General features: G+C 44.6%; 1 protein-coding gene across 1 annotated transcript in view; it reads right to left on the bottom strand.

Annotated features, from left to right (window-relative positions):
* CRPPA (CDP-L-ribitol pyrophosphorylase A) overlaps positions 1-24,575 on the bottom strand; it is a 253,771-nt gene that overhangs the window by 147,796 nt on the left and 81,400 nt on the right. Inside the window, exons 4-5 of the mRNA XM_004582471.2 lie at positions 24,147-24,251; positions 19,987-20,032 (exon numbers count right to left, since the gene is read on the bottom strand). Coding sequence (XP_004582528.1) covers positions 19,987-20,032; positions 24,147-24,251 — 151 coding nt within the window. The remainder of the gene's footprint in view (positions 1-19,986; positions 20,033-24,146; positions 24,252-24,575) is intronic.

Genomic DNA, 24,575 nt, shown 5'->3' with positions numbered 1-24,575 from the left:
AGCCCCGGCTCTCATAGGCATTTGAAAAAAAAAAGGAGCTGGAGAATCTCTGGCTTATTGATATTCTGACTTTCAACAAAGTAAAAATAATTTTTAAAAAGTTCCATGGATGTCAAAAACATTTTGAAATTCTATGCACAATTGTTTCATAACCTACGTTTTTCAGAAATTTTTGAAGACCCCCACTTAGGTGGATTTCAACACGTCTTGGCATCAAAAATAAAACTTTTAATTTCATTTTCCATAATGTTTTGAAATACTCAAATATACACATCCCCTAAGTTGAAACTGGAGAATGTAAGCTGGCATGTAAGAATCATGTTTCTGAACTCAAGTTATTGAGGAGAGGTGTTCCCCATGCCAACAGTTTCCTGCAGCGTTAAAACAGACAGCGCTGGGTGGAACTGCAGTGACCATGTCTTCTCAACACTGCCACCCCAGGGCTTCTATGCAGCAACTGGAAGCAGAATAAAAATCACACAGGACAAATGATGACGTCAAGGGAAAAAGGGAATACATGTCTGAAGCGTTGTAACCAAATCCCAGGACCATTTCTGAGGGAGGGGCATGTAAACCCAGAGTGACCGCTATACACCAGTAAACTACAATAAACTTCGTAGCTTGCTAAACTCCAGCCAAAATGCTATGAAGATGAACTTGTCATGCATTGGTTTAGATGACTTGCCTGGGGTCTAACATCTTACTGAGTGAAGGGGTCTAACATCTTACTGAGTGAAGGAGCCAGGAATCAAACCAGACAACAAGGTTGGTAACTAGTTTATCTGCTAACAGAACCTAAAAATAGGGTAACTTCTCAATTCAATATCCACTCCATCAAAAGAGCACATGCCAGAAGGTATCATATGTCCACAGAGTAACCAGGATTCTATACAGTTTACAAACACCCCTTTCTCAGTCCAGTCTTAAGGGATTATAAATTAAAATGGTGTTACATCAAGGAAAACACTGCTTCTTCTTTAGCTATTCCTAATGACATGACTGACAAGTGTCAGTTGTGAATTATGACATTTTACTGATAAAAACTCCCACTTTCTTCTATATAAAATCTCTAGAATAAAGTGTTGCAGACTCAGTACTCATCAGATCAGAACCCTATGGAAAACATTTTCTTTAGAAACACACAGGAAAGCTGCCACTGAGTGTGGTGGTTGTTTTCATTTTTTTTTTTTTTTTTACAAATCACAGATTTATAGAATCACAAACAGGACACAGATCAGTTTAAGCTTCTCAAAATATGCCCTGTCCTACTGGTTCTAACCCCAAGCAAACTGATGATCTATTTCTTTCAATTAGATTGGATTATTTATTTCAAAGGCAGAGCCACAAAAAGACAAAGGGAGGGAAGGCGGGAGAGATCCTCCACACACAGATTTATTCCCAAGATGGCCACCAAGGCCAGGACCGGGCCAGGCTGAAGCTAGGAGCCCAGACTTTCCTCCAGGTTTCCCAGCTCAGGAACTTGGGCCATCTTCCATGGAAGAAGTTGGATGAGAAGTAGAGCAACACGGATAACATCTGTTGGCATGTTAGCCTTACAGATGGCAGCTTTATCTGCAATCCTACTGGGCCAGCCCCATCCTCTGATCTATTTCTGGTTACGCTTCAAAAACATCCTATTAATGCAATCATACACATTGCATCCTTTATGAGACAACCTTCTATTACTCAACACAATTCCTTTGATACTAAAATAAGCCTTTTTAAGAATATTTATTCATTTGAAAGGCAGAGTGACGAGAAGAGAGGGGAAAATAAATTTTTTCATGTGCAGGTTTGCTCCCCAAATATCTCCAAGCATCTAGGGCTAGGCCAGGCCAAAGCCAGGATATTCATCCAGGCCTCCCAAACAACCAAAAAGAACATCCAGGACTGGAATTACTCACTCCAATGTGGAATGTGAGTATTGCAAGTGGCAGCTTAGCCCACTTTGCAACAATGCCTGCCCCAAATCAATGTTGCTTTGAGTACTTGTACCCAAGCAAGCCAATACAGAGGTGTAGCACGCACTGAGTAAGACTGGAAAGGCCTTAATTGCCAGTGCTGAAGAGAAGGCTCACGCCCTAAAGACCTGTCAACCATGAACTCCAGAACACCAGCGTTTAGAAAGAGGCAAAAACCACAAACCAGGAGGAGTTTCAGGGGACTGAGCTAACACAAATCTCCCCGAGGAATAAAAAAAAAAAAAAACAACTTTTAAGCCATTGTTGCTGTATCCAGTGAAATTCATTTTCTCCTAGTCGTGATTGAACAGCCTAGTCCTGGGTTTGATCGTTCGCGACCATTCTTGCCAAAATAAGTAATGTTTTCTCAGCCAAGTCACAGTCTCACGACTGGGGGGCAGAGGTACCTCAACTAAGATAAAGCCCATCTGAACACAGAGTCCCTCACATCAAGTCTGGCATTTCATGCAATGCTGATTTCCTTCATACCAGACAAGGATCCACTGCAAAGATACACCTCCACTTGATAGTCCCACCATAAAAAGGTTGTTAGTATTGGTTCCAATACCTATAGGTTTAGAACAAAGCCGCCCTCAACATTCAGATACAGGTTTGCATGTGAGTATTTTTCCTTATCTGGGATAAACCCACAGGAATTAGTAGCTGTTCCCTACAACAATGCATGCTTGCTTTTACAAGAACTGTCAAACAGCGTTCCAGTTTGCACCACTCTGCATTGCAACTGGCAATGTAGAGCATTCCTAAGATCTCCACACAATTCTTAGTATTAACACTGTGTTTTCATCATGTTAACAGGCAAGTAGTGGTACTGCATCAAGACACTTAATCTGAATCGCTAATAAATACATTCATGAGGGAATCTGGTCTGCCATGTCTGTGGTTCTGTGATAAGTATTAATAGAGACATCAAAATGGACACCCAAGGGCTTTCTGCTCTGCTGCTTTTTCTGGGATTGGTTCTAGGTCTTCCTCAAATATTTGGTATAGCCATAAAACTGTGGGGAACACTCAGGTTCCCACCCATGGTAGTTTTTAAATTTTGACTTCACCTTAGTAAGAACAGTCATGTTATCTAATTCATTTCGGGTTGGATCTGGTAGCTTGCAGTTGTCAAAAGTATTGGTGCATTGGATGAAGGATATTAACTTCACGTCTATAGAATAGCTTGCGATGTGTGTTTTCTAATGTCTGAAAGTTTTGTAGCAATTCGTCAATGCATCCCCAATATTGACTTTTACCATCTTGGAATGCTGTATTAATTTTATTAATCTTTAGAAAAACTGACTTTAGTTTTCCTTTCTACGAACATTTTGCTTTCAGTTTTGCTGATTTGTGGAATTATTTTCTTCTACTCTTTGCTCTAAGTTTATTTTTTCTTCTATTTCTACTTGGTTACAGTAGAAAGCGATCACAGATTCAAGCACTTCATTTTAAACGTAATCATCAAATGATAGAAAGTTCTAAGAACCGTTTTAGTAGCATTTTCCAAATGTTCTTCATTCATTTCAAAACACTTCCTAATTTACCTTAAGAATTCTCTTTGGGTGGGCCTCAGGATGGGACATCTTGCTCGGATCCTGACTCCAGCCACCACGTGCACATGGTGAGCTGTCCCAGGGCCTGCTCCCTTCGAGGTAAGTCTCCTGGGACGGGTTGGGCAGGCCCAGGGTCTGGGGCCCACCCGCCGCTCTCATTGAGTGGTGGACGGGATTGGGGAGGGGTGCGACCTTGGGCCTGGGGGTTTAAACTTCCAGCAACTCCTCTGGCAGGACACAGACCCTGCAGGTAAATGCAAGAATCACGACAGGAAAAAGCCCAGAATAGGCCATGGAAAGTTTTCCACTGACATATGCTTGACATGGGTTGGGGGCGGACCAGGCTGCATCAGTTCACGTCATCCACTGGCAAATCCAAGCACCAGAACAGAGTGTGGGTTGGGCCAGGTTCAGTCATGACAAAAACCAGTCCACAATATGGAATGCCAGGGTGAGGGTACCTGTACAGCATGTGACTGCAGCGCCCATCCAGCAAGCCTGAGAACCAGGACGGGAAGGGACAGAGCCGGCAGGGGAATAAGGGGTGATTCCCTTGCTGGACAGCTACTCCCATTGGAGAGCGTGAGCTGGGATGGGGGCAGACCAGTCTAAGCAGGGCTACAACACCTGTGCGCTGCATGTGGACTAGATCAGGGAAAAGTCAGGCTGGGCTGATTATTCTTACTGGTGCAAACAAAATTAGAGTGGGTGAGGGTTGTTTGGGCTTAGACATAGCATCAACTGGCAGAAGCAGGCACTGGGGGCTAATTCTGTCAAGTCAAACCACAGAACCACCCGAAGAATGCATAAACCAGGATAGAAAGAGACCTGGGAGGGAAGTAGTGGGCTCCTCCTTCTTGGGTTACTACTCCCGCGGGAGGGCATGAGAACTAGGATGGGGGCTGGGGTGGCTAGACAGAGAGGCACTCAACAACACCCGTGAGGGCTGGAGAGTTGAGCTGGTTAAATGGAACTAAGCTTTAAAACCTATTGACAAGTACAAGAGCCAAATGGGATGTGAGACAGACTGGATTAGTATGCTACACATACTGGCAAACCAGGGTAGGGGGTGGGCCTGATGGGGGTTATTGTGGGTCATTCTGACTAGGCTGCAGCTCCCACTGGTTTATGTGAAAGCCAAGTATGTGCTGGGCAGAACCAGGCTGGACTGCAACACCCATTGGTTCCAGTCGAAGTCAGGGCTGAAAACAGAACCAACCCACCAATTGCAACCACCAGCTGATTGGGGTAATGGACTGTGGCGGGCCCTATACCTGCTAGTACATACAAGAATCTGGCCTGGGAACACCTCAAAGTTTCTTTGGGGATCTCCCCAATCGAACTGCTGGACTCAGAACCCTAACCAAGAAGAGACAGAAGAAAGAACAAGTCAATCAACCACCTCAGCTATATGCTGGCAGCGAAATACTGGGCAAATGGAGACCCTATGATGGACTACGTCAATCAGTGGATTCTTCAAAGACCTCATCATGCTTGGAGTGGCGAGACTGGCAGTGATTCCTAACTGGTGAACCTGAGCAAGTATCTCAGAGCATGCCCCACATTCGGGACATGGGGTGGGTGGGAGACTGGGTGGGGTTTTTCCCTCAATATCCCCTTTCCTCAGATATATGAAGGAAACAATATGGAAATAGTCTTACCCACTTTCCTATAGCCCTTGAACCTTTACCCTAATTAACTATATAAAGATTGTCAAAAATATAATAAAGTTTTTTGACTTGTAGATTAATACTTAGACTTATTTAATTCCCAAGTAGTTGAAGAATGTTCAATAATGTGTTAGCAACATCTAACTTATTTCCTCTACAATTAAAACATTCAATTCTTCAGGACACTTTAGGTCTTAAATATCCTGGGCCTGGCACGATGGCCAGCAGCTAAGGTCCTCGGCTTGAATGCACCAGGATCCCATTTGGCACACGTTCTAATCCCAGCAGCCCCGCTTCTCATCTATCTCACTGCTTCTGGCCTGGGAAAGCATTCGAGGAGAGTCCAAAGTCTTGGGACTCCACACCTGCATGGGAAACCTGGAGAAGGTTCCTGGCTCCTGGCTTCAGATCAGCGCAGCACCGGCCGTTATGGTCACTTGAAGAGCAAATCATCAGGTGAAGATCTTCCTGTCTCTCCTCCTCTCTGCATATATCTGACTTTGCAATAAAAATAAATCTTAAGGAAACAGAATATCCCAGCACATTGGGAATAAAATTCTATTCTTCCACTGAGTATTACATAAATGGCCATTAAATCAGGATGGCTGATGGTGCCATCCAATTTATCTATAGCATTGCTGGTTTCCTTTTTTTAAATATAGCAAATAGGGATGAAAATTGAACATAGCTGTGTATTTGTCCATGTGTCTTCTTTTTGCAATGGGTATTTTAGGTAGTTGAATGTTTGGAGCTGCCATGTCTTTCTGCAGAACTGACCTTATGATATAAACAAAGGTTTCCCTCTTTACATCATGCAACTTGCACATTGCCTGACGTAAAAACAGCTAGCCCAATTTTCTTTCAGAGAATGTGCTGTGCGTTTCTTCACTCAATGACCTCTAACATGCCTTCATCATTACATTGGCAGTAAGTTCTCCCAAGTAGGGATATGATTCGAACATGCTCCAGCCTGTTCCTAAAATGCCTTTCCCAGGCCAGCTGCTTACTTTTTGCCCTTTTCCCTTGCTTTATGTCCCTCTGTTTCTTTCCTATCTGCCTCTCCAGACCTGCTTACACCTCACTGCAGGAGTCTCCCTATCAAAATGCCTTGTGTCCCAAGTCCCCCTGAAACCACAAACAGCCCTGAACCGGTATGGGTCACAGACTTGTCAAAAGTTCATGAAAAATGAAAAACTTTGCTTGGGCACAGCAATGTGGGAATTCAGGCAGTCCATTCCCTTTCCATCAACTTCCTTCAGAAGGCCCCCCGACACGCAGCCCATCTATGACAAAGTCCACCTTCAGTCAGCTCCCAGGGGCAGGCAATCGGAGAAGGCATGGAGAGTCTCCCAAGCAGAAGCGCTCCTCCTCCTCCACTCGTGTCTTCGGCCTGGACGGAGCTGACAGCAGCAGCGTTGGGAGCAGTTTTACAGTCCCAGCCACTGTCCCTGCAGGGTGCATCCACAGCACTGCACTTGATATCCTGGATGTCAACGTTTGGAACGTATCATGCCTCCATCAGTTAAGATTCCTCTGAAATTCTCTGAAGTGTCAATCAAGTTGCAAGCTTCACAGAATTCCTTTAGGGCTTTCAATCCCCCTGTTTTGATGTTCTTTGTAACCTAAAACTTAGCCATCTTTGGCTGGGATTCACGGCTCAGCCACATACAGATGATGTGGTTTCATGAATGCTCAATGCCAGAGTTATTCCAACTAAAATCCTTCCTAGGAATGGGAATTATAATTGTAGACATCTAAAAACACTCACTTTTTAAACTTACTCTTATTTGACTTGAATAGTGGTTCTCCGGGTACACATGAAGTAAAAGACAATAAATGTGACTTGGGGATTTTTAAATAAAATGTTCTTAAACAAGAGTAACTACAGTCACAATTTTTAGCATACAACCCAGACGCCCTGGCACTTGTGAGGAGCAGGGACTATCAAGATTGAGAACTGTCCACTTCTTCATGGGGACTCAAGAGTCCAGAATGGTGTTAACAAGACAGCACCTCAACGGCTTTGCGGAAAACAGAATTAGAGGATGCACTCATCCAGGCACAAAATCTTTTGATGTCTATGCATAGTTTTCCGTAACACATACCTTCCATGAACTTGTTGAAGACCCACTGTACAGTACAAGCACATTTGAATTATGATGGAAGACTAACAGAAAACCTAAATACTAGGTTCGCTCCATAAACAAGTTAGACAACAATTGTGAAATCTGCCTTTAATTTTCATTTAGGCGTCCAACATCATAAGAGACTGCTAGTCATCCTACTGTTGACTGTGTGGAAGCTTAAGTGTTCTTAGATAAAGAAGAAACCATTGAACCCAACCCAAAAGCAGCCACGTCCAAAAGATAAGTCCCGCTGTAATCCACTCAGTGTGAGGGTCTTCCACTCTCCTCCAGCTGATCAATCAAAAGTCAACTCGGAGCCTCCATCCAGTGTAACAGGAAAGACGTTGTTTGTGACTCCCTCACCCCCATTAGAGTGTTTGGGTTCAAGTCCTGGATCTGTGCCTGATCCCAGCCCCTGCTAATGTGTATCCTGAAAGGCAGTAGTGATGGCTCAAGTGCCTGGGTCCTTGCTTCTAAGTGGGAGCTCTGGATAGACTTGCTGGTTCCTGCCCAAAGCCTGGCCCCACACAAGTTGTTTCAGACTTCACAAAAATGAACTAGAGGATGAAAAAGCTCTATGTCCCTGCTTCTCAAAAAAAAAAAAAATTAATTTAAGAAAAAGAAATTAAATCCAACATGAGTCTATTTTTCTCATAAATGTTTAAACACTAATAAGTGTCACTACGCAGAATCACTCCAGAATCCCAGGCTTGGGCCCAGCAAAATGGTACACCAAGCTAATCCTCTATCAGTGGCACTGGCATCCTATAGGGGCTCCAGTGTGTGTCCCGGCTGATCCATTTCTGATCCAGCTCTCTGCTTACACCCTGAGAAAGCAGGAAAGGATGGCCCCAAACCTTGGACCCCCTACGCCCATGGAGGAAACCTGGAAGAAGTTCCTATCTCCCAGTTTTAGATTAGCTCAACTCTAACCACTGCAGCCATTTGGGGAGTGAACCAGTGGATGGAAGATCTTTTTCTGTTCTTCTCCTAAAATCTGCCTTTCAAATAAAAACAGACAAATCTTAGAAAAAAGGGAAGGGAAGGGAAGGGAAGGGAAGGGAAGGGAAGGGAAGGGAAGGGAAGGGAAGGGAAGGGAAGGGAAGGGAAGGGAAGGGAAGGGAAGGGAAGGGAAGGGAAGGGAAGGGAAGGGAAGGGAAGGGAAGGGAAGGGAAGGGAAGGGAAGGGAAGGGAAGGGAAGGGAAGGGAAGGGAAGGGAAGGGAAGGGAAGGGAAGGGAAGGGAAGGGAAGGGAAGGGAAGGGAAGGGAAGGGAAGGGAAGGGAAGGGAAGGGAAGGGAAGGGAAGGGAAGGGAAGGGAAGGGAAGGGAAGGGAAGGGAAGGGAAGGGAAGGGAAGGGAAGGGAAGGGAAGGGAAGGGAAGGGAATTAAAAAGAAAAGGGAAACGGAAAGGAAAAGGAAAAGAAAACCCCATGCCTCCGTCTCAGTCTGATCTGTTTTCCCATATGGGATGTCAGTGCTTGGAAGTGGAGGCTTAGCCAGTTGAGCCAGTATGTGGGTCCCTCTCAGTCTGATCGATTAAAGTCACTTTACACAGCTCTGAGTGGGTTCAACACTATGGCTCAACTGGTTCATCCTCTGCCTGTAAGTGCCAGCATCCCATACGGGCACCAACTCACATTGCATCAGCTCCACTTCCCATCCAGTTCCCTGCTTGTGGCCTGGGAAAGCAGTAGAGGATGGCCCAAAGCCTGGGGACCATGCACCTACGTGGGAGATCTAGAGAGCGCTCCTGGCTCCTGGTTTCAATTGAGCTTATTTTCAGCTACTGTGGCAAGCGAATGGACGAGCTTTCTGTCTCTCCTTCTCTCTGTAAATTTCTTTCCAATAAAAATAAATAAATCTTTACCAAAAAAAAAAAAAAAAAGATTTCTGAGTACCTTGAAAGGAACACATAAGGTAAGAAATACATAAAAGCAGCCACCACACCAGGCCTGCGCAATACAGGTAGCAAATGAAGATTCATTAGAAAACGATCCTTCATCACCTTCAAGGTCAAAATGCCCTCCTGAGAAGCTGATCCCCTGGAGGGCGACTGTGCGCAGGTGGATTTTTAAGGATGTTCTTACGTTCAGAGTGTAACCTCACTTTTGGGTGAGTCATGGAAAACAGGATCACGTTCCCTGCCTTAAAACTGATGGCAAGGATGAGGCATGTGACAGCCTGTCCCGCCACAGGCTGCTGTGCACAAACCTGATTGAAAGCATGTTACTTTCTAAGGAAGTGATACTGTATATTTTCACTTCTCAAAGCATGTATCTTAGTTGAGAGAAACGAATTCCAAGCAAATGCGATTTTCTAAGGTTACTAAGTCAACAGGATATTTACAAAACCTATGCTGCTGGGAACAAACAGCTTCTTTGGGGTTTCTTTCTTTCATTCTCTCTCCCGACTCCTCACCACCTACATCAGAAGGAGTAAAAAGAGGCTGGCTGCTGTCTGTTATCAAGTCTCATTTAGTCAGTTGCTTAATCCCTCGCTGTGACCTTTAAAGTTTTTGAAAATGACAATTTACTTGGATATGTTTAAACTACTATTTTCACTGACGACCAATTAACGAAAATTGCAAAATTTAGACAAACAAGTGATTTCTACTTTCTCTAATCTTGGCCCAAATATTTAACTTTCCAATTCGCATGTTTTTTTTTTTTTAACCATGAGATTTCAAGGGAACCAAATTGCTCTTAAATCATATTGTGGCCTTCCTGTTCTTGCTAATTGAGGCTTGACGCAAGTGTTCTTACAGATCCGCATAAGATACAGTCACGGTGTCATTTTCAAGAGCGTGCAGAACAAAAACTGTATTATGCACAAAGAATGGGAACATTTGGAAAATTAAGTAGCATAGTCAAAAACCAGAAACATTAGAAGTGAAGGTTTCTATGCAAACCTTAGCTGTCACTTGGCATTGTCCAAAAGGCACAAATAATAATGTAAATGCACCATCACTGAGTACTTAATAAGAAAAATCTGATGAGGACGTGCCACAGACGTGCAACACTGGCCACTCAGACACAGAAAACCTGACCCAACGCCCCTTGTCTCTCAACTTGAATCAAAGCATTTTGAACTTCACATGCCATGATTTTGAGTAAACATTGCAAAGAATCACTAAAACTGAGAGCATAGCATACAGACTCCAACACAGCAAGTCCTCTGAAAGCTCAGAAACACCAACCACATTTATTCCAATCTGACATGATTTCAGTCCCTTCCACCAGAGCTAGTTTCAAGACATAAGCACCAAGAATTTAACTGTCTTTCCACTGATTCTAAGACCCAGAAACTATAAGGAAACAAAAATACATATAAGGATCTATAGCTAACTTTTCCTAAATACTGATCAATATGAAGAAATGTTATTTTTGATGTTCCAGAAGCATTAGTCCTGAAAAAGAAACACATTCTGAGCAGATACAGGAGGCTATACGTATCACAGAAAGCAGAGTCAACTGAGTTCACGTAAAATAAATGCTAAATAGAAAACAACACACAGTGGGGAAAGACATGAATGCTTACGGGAACACTAATTTTAAGTAACATTAACTGGAGCCAGTTAAAACTGAACTGATTTTCAATTTTAACCATTATATTTTCTGTTTTTACATAAACCACCATAGGACAAAAGGCACCATGAGGCAGTTTTATAGCACAAACTTACTTGGGCTTGTACAATCAAAACTAGGACAGAGTAAATAGAATCATTTTCACAATACTCCTTACCCACAAAATTGAATGTACTGAAAGGCTGATGAAGGAGAGAGGCAGACAATGAATGGGATCTTTTATTTAGACATCCCATAGCATCTTCTTAGAAGCTATTAGAATACAGACCTGTCTGACAGGACAAGACCAGCATATTAAGTCAGGCGTGGGTTGGAACAGTTGGTGTGCCTTGTATCAGTTCATATAAGCCACATCCCCACTGGCACCTGTTACCACTTTGATGGAGTTTGGGTTCATCAAAGCAGTCTTGGGTGGGTTCAACCCACTTGCAGGAATCAAGCACACCACCTCTTTGTCAAGTGGATGTTTTCAAACTTCATCCCTGTGCCTTGTCACTACGTGTAGAAAAGATTTTCTACTCAGTCACAACAAAGTGAAGGAACAATGGAAGCCCAATGACCAAATCCAATTCTCTATCCAAGAAGAAAGAAAATTAACGATGTTTTACCTCAACAAATTTACACATGAATACTTCAGAAAGTTCGTGGTGAATACAATGAAAGGTAAATTTATTGTATTGTAGAATATTTTGGCCCAGTGCGGTAGCCTTGCACGTGCCAGGATACCTTATGGGCTCTGGTTTGTGTCCCAACTGCCCTGCTTCCCATCCAGCTCCCTGCTTGTGGCCTGGGAAAGCAGTCAAGGACAGCCCAGGGCCTTGGGATTCTGCACCCACGCAAGACACCCACAAGATGTTCTGGCCTCCTGGTTTCGGATTGGCTCAACTTCAGCCATTACAGCCACTCGGAGAGTGAATCAACAGATGGAAGATCTTTGTCTCTCCTCTGTATATCTGACTTACCAATAAAAATAAAATACATCTTTGGAAAGTTTATTTTATTGTAGAATATTTTGAAATCGTATGATCCAGCAATAGCACTCCTAGGAATATATCCAGAACACTTGTTTTATGAGAAACCAACATGCACTCCTATGTTCATAGCAGCACAATCAGTAATTGCAAAAACATGGAAGCAGCCAAAATGCCCATCAGCAGAGGACTGGATAAGAAAACTATGGTTCATCTACTCCATGGAATACTACTCAGCTATTTAAAAAAACAAAATGCAGTTCTTTGTGGCCAAATGGGCCAAACTGGGTGGCAGGAACCTAGTCACGAGAGCCGTCACAGGCACCTCCCAGGATCTCTAGCCACCAGGAGCCAAAGTCAGGCTCTGCAATAGGCGACTCGGGCATCCCAAGCAATGTCTTAACTGCTTATACAAGATGATAGAGAGCAAAACAGAGAGCACTTAGGGCCAGCACAGCGGCACGCACACTAATCTCCCGCCTGTGGTACCAGCATCCAGAATGGGTGCTGGTTGGGTCCCAGCTGCTCCACTTCTGATCCTGTTCCCTGCTTATGGCATGTGGGAACAGTGAAAGAAGGGACAGCACCCATAGGGGAAGCACCTGGTGGCTAGCTTCAGACCTGCCCAGGGTTGACTGTAGCAGTCACTTGGGGAGTAAACCAGCAGATGGAAGATGTACCTCTATCCCTCTCGCTCACTCTAAGTAATTTTGACTTTAGGTAAAATAAATCTTTTAAAAAATAAAGAAGGCCCTCACCAACTTTTGCAGATGTCATGCAATCCTGAACAAAATGAAAGGCAAAAGAAAAGGAGAAACTTTACTTCTGGTGTTGGTTTACCCACCTGCCCCTGCCCCCAGAACACCAGTGCACCTGTCTGTAGCGACTGCGTTGAGACTGGGATGCAGCACAGGCCGCCCAGGCTCAGAGGCCCCTGTGTGTGCGCTGGGCCGCCCAGGCTCAGAGGCCCCCGTGTGTGTGCTGCACCAACCCACCACTGCCCCTGAAGCTCAGTCTTCAGACAGATCCTGGAACTCAGCACAATCAGGTGAACCAAGCCCTTCCAACAGCTCCCTAAGTGCATCTCCCTGACTTGACCCTGGCCACTCTCACACACTAGCAGAAAGCCCACAGTTCAGTGCACCGTTCAGGTCATCTGCTCTATGGCAGTTTTTTCAGTGGGATCAGAAGCTTTCCCGTCCCTGTGCCCAGAGGTATTCCTGCTGTCCTGTGGCTAACGAATGCAGGTCATGAAGTCAGGGCAGTTAGAGCTGCCAGACAACAGGAAGTCTTCAAAAGCAATGCAGCTGTAGCTGGTGCTGCAGTGGCTTCAGCTGCTGCTGGCATCCCACATGGCATCCCACATGGCATCCCACATGGATGCTCGTTTGAATTTTGGCTGCTCCAGTTTCAAAGCAGCTCCCTGCCAATGCACCTGACAAAGCAGCTCAAGATGGGCCCAAGTGTTTGGGTCCCTGGACCCATCTGTGAGACCCAGAGGAAGCACTGGGCCTGCTCCAGCCCCAGTTATTGCAGCCATTTGGGGAGTGAACCAATGAATGAAAAAGCTCGCTCTCTTCCTCTCTCCATCTTTCAAACAATACAGTATTGTTTAGTTCAAAGTGACCTAATTATGAGGGACAGCCTAGAAAAATGCTTTTGGCATTTATTGTATCAGCTGATCGGCATTTTTATTAAGACACTGATTCTGACTGAATGGAGTAGAGCCAAGCACTCGCCCTTGAAGTTCTCAGATAACCACACTGCTTCTGGGGAGAGGAGGATTTCTGAGTCACAGGGCCCCAGAGCAGGGATCCTCCAGTGGGTGCGCAGCATCACAGTGGAGGGGAGAGTTTTCTCTTCCAAGGGCCATCCAGACATCTCTGACGTCACTGGCAAGCAACACAAAGTTATCAGCTTAAAACAGCCTGCTATGGTTGGACTGCATTCCGAGTCTCGTCTGCAGGTGCCCTGGCAAGGCCAGACCAGATGATTCTGTGCACTTTGCATGGCCCTTGCGAGAGGAAGGAAACTTGAGGTGTTTGTTGATGTACCTCAGCTGTTTATGCCCAGCCAGCTATATTATTTTTTCTGAGAACAGAACATTGAAAATACCACAGAAATCAAAGTACCCACAGTAGAATCTGTTCTCTCAATAAGAGTTTAAGTTAGAGCACCTTTCATTACTTTTGTAATGAAGGCTTTTTTTTCACTTCTAAAGATCTCTGTTCTGATCACCTGTAAGTTACCTGTAAGTCCTGTGGACTCCTCAGGTGAGCCAGAGCACAGAGTCTCCACTCCACCTGGGAGATCCAGCAACGACATGGTAAAGAAACCAAACATCAGTTCTGTATTTCTTTGTGTTGAAAACTCAACAAACCACATCATGGTTTAGCCATAGGCTGCTGTAATATTTACACATCGCCTGGTTGATATGTAAATACATGTCAACATTTTGATTAATAGCTATAGATGCTCTGTTTACATACACAGAGGCACAAATTACACCACATTAATGATTCAAACCAAAATACTCTTGAAAGACAAGCAACTTATGGGTAACATACACATCAGCATTAGGATCAGAGAAAATAGTTCAGTGTTCTGACCATGTGGCCAGTTTGTTGTACCATAGGTTTCCCCAACATTTTCAAGAAAGCTGGTACATTCAGTGCACAGACTGATTCTTTTCTACTTCAATAGTTTCAGTTTGGAAGTTCATCTCTTTTCTAAAAAAAGATTTACTTATTTGAAACTTAAGTTAGACAGAGAAAAGTCTTCCATATGTTGCTTGATTCCCCAAAGGGCCTGAGGACAGGAGCTTCATCTGGGTCTCCCATGTCGAGGGCACAGGCCCAAACACTTGGGCCATCTTCCACTGTTTTTTTGCAGGCCTTGTGCACGGAACTGTATTAAAAGAGACTTACCCAGGACATGACCCAGCATCCATACTGGATGGCAGAATTGTAAGTGGCAGCTTTACCTGCTACTCCACAGAACTGGCCCTATAAATTCATCTCTCAGTCAAAACCCTGAACATGGGCCAGCTTGAAAGCTCAACTGGCTAATCTGAAACCTCACACCACCAGCATCCCATACAGTGCCGGTTCATGTCCCAGCTAGTCCACTTCCCATTCAACTCTCCTATGGCCTAGGGAAGCATGGAAAGATTACCCAAAGCTTTAGGACCCTGCATCCACATGGGAGACCTGGAAGAAGCTCCTGGTTCCTGACTTCAGATCAGCTCAGCTCCAGCTGTTGTGGCCATTTGGGGAATAAATCAGCAAAAAGAAAATCAATCAGTCAATCTCTCTTCCCTTCTCTCTGTAAATCTGACTTTCCAATAAATCTTTAAAAACAACCACTTTGAGCCTCCTTAGCCATCACCTGCATGTGCAGAAGTCTGTCATTAGCATGTTGTAAAGCACCGTGTTTCTATCAGTAGTGGAGTGAACACCTCTGCTCTTACTGGGAATACAGATTTGAAAAAGTGATTCTCACTTCAAGACAACTTTGTCCCCAGAGGACATCAGGTCACATGGGGGAGGGATCTTTGTCACAACTGGGGGAGACAAAAATAGAAGGACACATTGATAGCTGGTGAGCAGAGGCCAGTCATGGGCTGCCTGGCCTGCGATGAAGCCCATTGTTCTTGCAGCCTAGGAGAGAGGATGCCATAACCCAGCATGAAGGTGCCTGGTACACCTTGAAGACGTTCCCAAAAGTTCTAGTTGAGGATACAATGAACTCCCGCTATGCAGCTGGAACCTTAGTCAATGTTGTGAAAAAGGATAGCAAAGGAGTTAGACACATGTCGTATTTAAAAATCACAAAACAAAACTGCAGTCACTGCAAGATCAAAATGGGGACTTAAGAAGCACCCAGTCTGGTGTCTCCCTTCCGACAAGCAGTGCTCCTTCTGGGGAAGGTGCTGCCCAATGTCCCAACGTGCCAGCATGCCGGGCAAAGGCAAGTGCCGTTCTGAAGGGTAGAAAGGAAATGCCTATGGGGCCAAAGTCTGGTGGCCCCTACCAGCCTGACTGGCTGGGCATCTCAGCTGCACTGTCAGCGAGTCCTGCAAACCTGCACTCAGTAGGGTCCTCGGATTCTTGTCACCCATGTGGGAGACCCAGAAGGCACTACCCACTCTGAGCTCTGCCCTGGCTCTGCCCCAGTCGCTGAGGTCATTTTGGGAGTGACCCAGTAGATGGAAGGAATCTCTTCTTTTCAAATGTAAAAGTTTTGTGTTGTTGTTTTTTTTTTACTAAAATACATTTGCAACCTTACTAATATGCAACTTTTAATACCCTCATGCCTCGCTTGGAAATTTTAGCTTGGCACCTGATTCCAACTTGCTGCTCACGTGAGCCTTGAAGATAGCAGGGATGGTTCAAGTCACTGGATGAGAGGCCTGAATTAAGTTTCTGGCTCATGAAGCTGGTAAAGCCCTGCCCTGTATGTGAAGGGCAAAACAAAAGTTTGTAACTTTCTCTCATCCCCAAATAATTTTCTTAAAAATGGTTAATCTATCACTATTAAGATTTTCAACTTTCCCTTCTACCGACCTATCAATAGAGATTTTCTCAAATGGACAAGTATTTCCGTTGTCAAAAGCAAAACCATTGAGCGAATCAAGATGGCGGAATAGGGTAAAGACACATTTAAACAGATGGAGAAATATTAGCAGTGTGAAGCATAGAGGGCACATTCCAGGAAATGGGAGAGAGAACAACGGCAGAGGGGTACCCAGAGACTGACAGACACAGGAAAGCAGCGGACACGACGGTGTGTGGTGTTGCAGTGACGGATATCCCAGTGGTATTCAGCGAGTGGTGATCTAAATCACACCGACAGTCAGAGCTCCAATAGCAACCATGTGGGAAGGGACATCTATTGGAAGCTCAGGCGGTGAACCCCAAGAACTACCCATCCTTCAAGTCTGTGTGATTTGACCAGGAGCAGAGACAGAGTGGCAGGTCAGAGACTGGCAGTGCAGGAACAGGGTGGATTTCACAGCCCAGTCAGTCCCCTAGAGCCATATCAGGCGCTATTTTGTTTAAGGAGGCAAGGGCTATGGACAGTACTGTGCATGCACCAAGCTGGGAGTGAACTCATTTCTGGCTCAGTGAACTGCAACAACATGGCATCCTACGGGTTCCACCCAAGATAGGTCTGAGTAGCCCTCAGACCCGACAACCAGTAGATCAAGAACTCTAGTGGTGGCACATCAGGTGCCATTTTGTACAGTGTGGCAAAAGTTTCAAGACTGCAGGAACAACAGTGAGTTGCACATCTGCTGAGCTTGCGAGAACTCACTGAGCTCAATGCATTGCACTGGTCCCACAGGAAAATACTGAATACAGCATCGTAAGGGTCAAAATAAGTCAGTGTGTCCCTCAGGCCTAATATTCAACAGGTTCCGGCAAGCTCAGCACCAACAACAACCTAGCTATATAGAACACCTGGTGTCTCCATAATCCTGGGACCTGCTCCAACCGGAAGTAGAAGAAAGGTTGTACAAACAATGGTGTAGCCTCAGCAAGTTATCACAGTAGGTACAGACTGGTGAGCCAGAAGCTGGGCTAAGGAGACCATGGTGGAAATCTAACTTAAGAACCCAGACCTGGAACTGGCTGGAGGGAGTGGCACAAGTGACTGCAACCAAAGAGCCATGTAGCAACCACAATAAGTAAAATCGAACTGTAGGCCTGTGGGTGACAGAGCTTAGAAACCTGCTCCAAGGAAAAGAATCTGATAACCAAAAGTACAATGACCAAAAGCAAAAGAAGAGACAGAGGCACACTGAGTATACAGAAGACTCCTCTGCAAAGGAGCAAACCCCTTTGCCAACCTCAGAGTTCACTGATACAGACATCGAGAAAATGGGGGATGTAGAATTCAAAACACTTGTTATAAAGCTTATCAACAATGAGAAGCACATAAAGCAGGAATTCAAGGAATTCAAGGAATACGTCACACTGGAAATGAATCAAATGGAAGCGGATATACCAGAAATGAAGACTACAGTGGAGCAAATGAAAAGTATAGTGGAGAGTCTCTAAAATAGAAAGGAGACAGAAGAATCTCAGAACTGGAAGGTATTTCCTGTCACCAGGGGGAAGAAAACAAAGCTGGAAGCAGAGCTGGATCAGGCCAAAAAAGTATTCAAGAATTGAAAGACACTATTAAAAGGCCAAGTATAAGAGTTACGGGAGTCCCAGAAGGTGCAGACAGAGAAGCTGGGTTTACAAATGCATTTAATGAAATATGGGGAAAATTTCCTAATCTAAAGAAAGAATTGGGAAACAACCTCCAGGAGGGGCACAGAACTCTCAACAGGGTTGACCAAAAGTGTTCTTCACCAAGACACGTGATCATCAAGCTCTCTTCAACCAAAAATAAGGAAAAGATCTTAAATGTGTACGTGAAAAAAATCAATTGACATGTAAAGGAATGCCAATTAAACTCACAGGAGACCTCTCATAGGAAACTCTACAGGCCAGAAGAGAATAGAGCAACATATTCTAGATTCTAAAAGCAAAAAATTTGCATCCCAGGGTAACATATCCAGCAAAGCTTTCCTTTTTCTGAGAATGAAATAAAATTCTTCCACAGTAAAGTAAAAAGAATTTGCCTCAGACCCAGCGCAATAGCATAGTGGTTAAAGTCCTCACCTTGCAAGCCCGAATCCCATATGGGTGCTAGTTCTAATCCTGGCAACCCTGCTTCCCATCCAGCTCCCTGCTTGTAATCTGGGTAAGCAGTCAAGGACGGTCCAAACCCTTGGGACCCTGCACCTGCGTGGGAAACCTGGAAGAGCTCCTGGCATTGGATCGGCGCAGTACCGGCCACTGTGGCTGCTTGGGGAGTGAATCATCAGACGGAAGATTCTCCTCTCTGTATATTTGCCTTTCCAATAAAATAAATAAATCTTTAAAAACAAAAGAATTTGCCTCTTTCAAATCTGCCCTACAAAGTATACTTAAGGATGTTCTCTTTACAGAGAAAAGGAATAGCACCCATCAAAACCAAAGGTAAATGCAAAGAACATCCCAGTAAAATGACAACAGAAGACTAATTCAATGAACAACCCATTGCTAAAATGACAGGACCAAATTGCCACCCATTCATATTAACCCTGAGTGTAAATGGCCTAAACTCAATCATCATAGATTAATAGACTGGATTAAAAGACAAAACCCATCTATTTGTTGCCTACAGGAGACATATTTCACCAGTGAAAATCAGTGGAAACTGTATCTCATGGATTTTGATTTTTGGTTATGGTTAATTTCATCTCTTCAAAACACTTTTCTGATTAAATTCTTCACTGACTCATAGATCACACAGTAGCATCATTTTCTTCCAGAAGGTTCTTGATTCTTTTTCATTTCTTCAGCAACACATTAGTCATTCAGTAGCATGTTATTTAACTTCATAGTGTTATTAATTTCTTTCCCTCCTGTTGATTTTGTTTTGTGGCTTTTCGTTCAAGAGGATGTATAGTAACTGTGTAATGGAGACTCTCGTATCTAGCAGCATGTAACTTAACTTCATGGCGTTGTAAGTTTCCATTTTTCTTCCTGTTTTGGTTTTGTATTGTGGATTTTCATTTAAGGGGATGTATAATAACTATGTGGTGGGGACTGTCTTGTCCAGATGTGGGATACAGTGCAGTATGCATCTCTGTTTCCAGACAAAGATGGACGCCCAATGAAACTGTTTACTATATCTTAACAATGGGATGCTGGACTCTGCCATTGTCCATGCTCTCAATGACGGACATATGGCTGTGTATGAAGAACTATATTATAGTAATTATATAGGGGAACTCAGTGAGGAGGGAGGGAATTGGGGAGGGGTTAAAGGAAATCCCAGGGCCTATGGAACTGTATCATAAAATGATAATAAAAAGTAGCAAAAAAAAGCAAAACCACCATGACATCATGATAAATGACATTTTCCTTTTGAAAGCAAGCAATACAAAATAAAATGTAATTATTGTTGAAATCCAAATAAAAGAGAACATTGGCCCTCTGGAGACCACTAGGATCCCACCCGTCATCAGAAATTCCAAGCAGGCTGACATTTTTTGACACACAGCAAGGTCACACTCACCCTTGATGATGGACTCAGCAGCCGACAGATCACGCCTGTAGGTCACCTGAGGGACAGACAAGGGCTTGTTAGGCTAACCTGAGCGGGAAAGTGTGAGATAGCTTAGACAGTGGCCCCCAGGGAAAGCTTCAGTGTTAAAGAAACCATGAAGATGATGCAGACCAACTCTAGATTAGACCAGCACAGCAAACTCAGAGTAAAATATTTTCTAATTCTATAAATGGCTGAGGATCCATTTTCAATTTCTGAATAAAGATGATATGGCAGTGATACCTGATAGCTTGTTAATATAATTAACGTATCACAGTGAAAGAGAACATGATAGTATATCAACAGGATGGTGAGCATTACTGTTTTACAGTAAGGCATGTACTGGGAAGAGAAGCCAGGAGGGGAAAAAGCCCCTGTATTAAAGTTTACCTGCCTGGGCCCAGCATAATCGCTCAGTGGCTAAATCCTACCTTGTATGTTCAGATCCCATATGTTCATGTCCTGGCTGCTCCACTTCCCATCCAGCTCCCGGCCTGTGACATGGGAAAGCAGTTGACGACAACCCAAAACCTTAGGTCCGCATGGTGACCCTGCATGGGTGACCCTGAGGAGACTCCTGGCTCCTGGCTTTGGTTTGGCTCAGCTCCATCCACTGCGGCTACTTGCGGAGTGAACCAGCAGGCAAAAGGTCTTTCTGTCTCTCCTCTCTATAAACCTGCCTCTCCAATAAAAAAAAAAAAACACAAAATTCTTAAATTAAAAAAAAAAAATCAGCAGGCTGCACTCTTGCTGATATTATAACAGTTTACAAAGACCCATTCACTTTAAACGGATGTCCTTCTGAACTGAAGATATCTATGCACACAGATTAGGTCCACGTTGTTTTGGGGTTTGTTTATTTTTATTGGAAAGGCAGATATACAGAGGAGGAGAGACAGAAAGGAAGAATTTCCAGCTGATGGTTCACTCCCCAAGCAGCGGCAACGGCTGGAGCTGAGCCAATCCAAAGCCAGGAACTTCTTCCTGGTCTCCCACGTGGGTGCAGGGTTCCAAGGCTTTGGGCTGTCCTTGACCACTTTCCCAGGCCACAAGCAGGGAGCTGGATGGGAAGCAGGGCATCTGGGATTAGAACCAGCACCCATATGGGATCCTGGCACATTCAAGGTGAGGACCTTAGCCGCTAGGCTATCACGCTGGGCCCAGGTTCACTGTTTAAGGTTTTTCTTCACATGGTTCTGGCAGATAGTGTGGACAGGGGCCCGGCATATGCCTAAGAACAGTGATGATCTTTCCTTTATCTGCTCCTTGCCCTGAAATCTGTCACTGTGTGAATCTGTTTCATGACAGACACTTCTCCAACCTAGCTGTTGAGCCCTGGTGGAAGTGCAGTGTGTTACAGGACCAGGCCGCACCCCTTGCATCAGGATGCAGGTTTGAGTTCCATCTGCTGCTTCTAGTCCAACTCCTTGCTAAGTGCTCCTGGGAAGGCAATGGGGGAAGGCCTGACCACTGCAGCCCTTGCCACGCACATGGGAGATCTGAACATAGTCCTTGGTTCCAGGCTTCCATCCGGCGGGCCCTGGCCATTGCAGTAGGCTTAGGGAGTGAAGTAACAGATGAGCAACTGCTCTCTCTCTCTCCCCTTCCTCAGCCTCCTCTTTGTTGCTCCGACTTTGAAACAATTGGAAGGAAAGAGCAAAGGAAGGAAGGGAGGGAGGGAGGGAGGGAGGGAGGGAGGGAGGAAAGAAGGAAGTCAAGTTGACTTGGCCATCATCTCTCAAAAGTTAAGGATGAGTCAATATTCTTCAGCCTTCCTTCATAGGAAAATGAATGTGTGACTCCAATAGTTCAAAATAAAAACTTACATTTTAAAGAGAATAAATGTTTTAGACATAAATAATTTTTAATTTACTCCCAGTTCATTGAATATATATCTAGAAGCTGTTCTTTTCCTCAGGGTGGATAACTAAACAAAAACCTCTAGAAAAAAACTCACGTCACCACATTGTATTGTTGACATTTAAAAAAAAAAACTATTTTTTTGTTCTTAAAGATGCTAGAATACTTGTGTCTGAAAAGTGCATTTTGGATGGATCCCCATCCGAAGGAATCCTCCAAAGCCACTGCTTCAATAACACTGTGATGACAGACGCTTTACCAAGTCCTTCTAAAGAAGCATTTCCAGACAAAGGAGTACAGCTGTAACACTGCTTCACTTGCTTATAAATCCTTTATGCCTCAAAAGTGGTTTTGCCATTTAGAAATAATAAGTCTGTTCAATGAAGTCTGCACAGTGTAGTGAGTGACCCGACTAAGTACTTGAGATCAGATCAAGCCAAAAATATGGAGCAACCACAACTTAGAAGGAAGTTCTTGTGCAGAATAGATGCTGTCCCATCCAAGGGCAATGTTTCCTGAGGCTGCCAGGGAACCAGGATGCAAGGGGAGTGGGAAGGTAGGCCCCTTGTGCTGGCCCCAGCTGTGACCCTTTCTTAGTGGCTTAATGCTTTATGGAGGAAGCTGGGATACTGAGTCATGTCAGAGGGATGGAGGGCGCTCTTCCATGCAAGGTGATCTGAAAAACCTGATTTCTCCTGCCGACCGCAGAGGAGCTAGCAATCAAAGGCTGGCATGGAACCTGGATGGCTACCTCACATGTTCACTTTCACCAAAATGCACATGTAAGGCACAAAATAACTGTCTTCCTGGCATCTCTGATGGCAGCTGAAACAACCATCCTGTGTATAATCATGACAGATGAATTCTTCATGTACTGGGTCCTGAACCCCGACTTCTGGCACATAGGGCATATACTTCAGATCTTTCTAACTGTGCCTTTCAAAGAAATAAACAAATCTCTTACAGAAGGAGAGGAGAGGAGAGGAGAGGAGAGGAGAGGAGAGGAGAGGAGAGGAGAGGGGAGGAGAGGAGAGGAGAGGGGAGGAGAGGGGAGGGGAGGGGAGGGGAGGGGAGGGGAGGGGAGGGAAGCAGGGGAGGGGAAGATCAAAATGCACCGAGTTGCTGCCTGTTCTTCCACAGCTCTTAGAGTGCTCCACAAGCTCAGTGAAAGCTCCAAACACCCACCAGAGTGACACCCTGACAATGTCAAAGCGAGGGCAGAGAGCATGTCCACGGCAGTGAAGCGCCCCAGAATGTATACTTTAGGACTTGGCCTTCAAATTAGGTCTAGCAAACAGAAGAAGTTGTCCAGGGATATCAGACAGGATCTTCAACAGAACACCCAATTGATCATTGCCAAAATGCCCATAATTAATGTTTATAACACCATCCAGTCACATAAATATAAAAGATACAAAGTGAATAAAACATTTGTTTGCCAGGTTAATGACTCTAAGATAGTCTTAAATGAGCCGTAATACAAGTCTTCTCCACCCAACAGCATTCCAAGGATGTAGACATTCCAGGACTCTGAATCTGGACTCTATAAGTACCTCTGAGTGGTCTTAGCATACAACACAGTTCATCACAGGGCTTGGCAAAAGACCCCATCAACCCACGCAGCTTTCTGCTTTCACTCAAGGAGAAAATACACTTGTGAACTTCCAGCATCTCAGAACTGGTGTAAGTAGGTAATATCCAGACACTGCGGGGCGGGGGGGGGGGGGGGGGGAGGGGCGGTCAGAAGCAGCAACTTCAATTTCAGAATCATGAATGTCCTTCCGACTCTGTTTCAGAATGCACTGCTCAGCACCCATCTGTCTCATGAAACATGCATCCATACGTACCCCCAGGAGAACTCATTTTACCCACAGAGGAGTTGAGCCCTGCTGTAAGAAAGAGTCCATTTCCTAGTAGGTGCTAGAGAGTGGGTCAGCCAATACCTCCCACAAGGTCAGAACTGGGCACACTTACTTTCTACCTGTGACACTGGGGAGGAAGGGAAAGTGGCCATGATGGGAAGCACAGATGTAGCTTCAAGGCCACTGGGCGAATGGGACCAGAACCTGCAGAGAGAACCCAAGGGAAAGAGGAAAGCTGAATCAGATGGAATTATCTCAAAGTGAGTTGTCTTCAGGCCAAGCCAGCACGTGATACTATTCTTGGATGGCTTCATAAACACGGTGGGACTTCTCGACTCCTGTTGGACTGCCGCGCCTTTGTCACAAGTGTGCGCAGAGAGGGGCTAGGGCCAGTCCCATCCTGCTTACCTTCCAGAGGTCAGGTGATCCTTCCACAAGCTTGGCTTTTGTGTCACAATACTTTAGGGCCAGTTGCAAGCACTCAGTTCCAAAGTCCAAGTCATACTCGCTACACTGTTTTGGAAACACAAGCAAATACGCCAAAGAGTTAACAAGCTAAAAACACAATTTTGAAGACAACTAAGCCTTTTAATTCATATTTGACTGTAAATAGAAAATCAAGAAAGAGCCAGGAAAAAAAAACTCATACACTACTTAAGCAGCTACTCATACAGTCATAGAATAGACCTCCTTAGACCCCACAAGCAAAACACAAACCTGAAACAGCTGACCTTGGACTTCTGCATCTTTTCGAAGTGTCAGATATAGGTCATATTCCATTGCCTTCTCTCACTGGTTACCCTAGTAAATCCTTTGAGAAAAGTGCCTGAAGCTGGC

Source organism: Ochotona princeps, chromosome 20 (genome assembly GCF_030435755.1).
Source record: "Ochotona princeps isolate mOchPri1 chromosome 20, mOchPri1.hap1, whole genome shotgun sequence".
NCBI classification, from domain to species: Eukaryota; Metazoa; Chordata; class Mammalia; order Lagomorpha; family Ochotonidae; genus Ochotona; species Ochotona princeps.
Note: the sequence above shows the minus strand (reverse complement) of the source record. Positions and strands in the feature narration are given on the sequence as shown.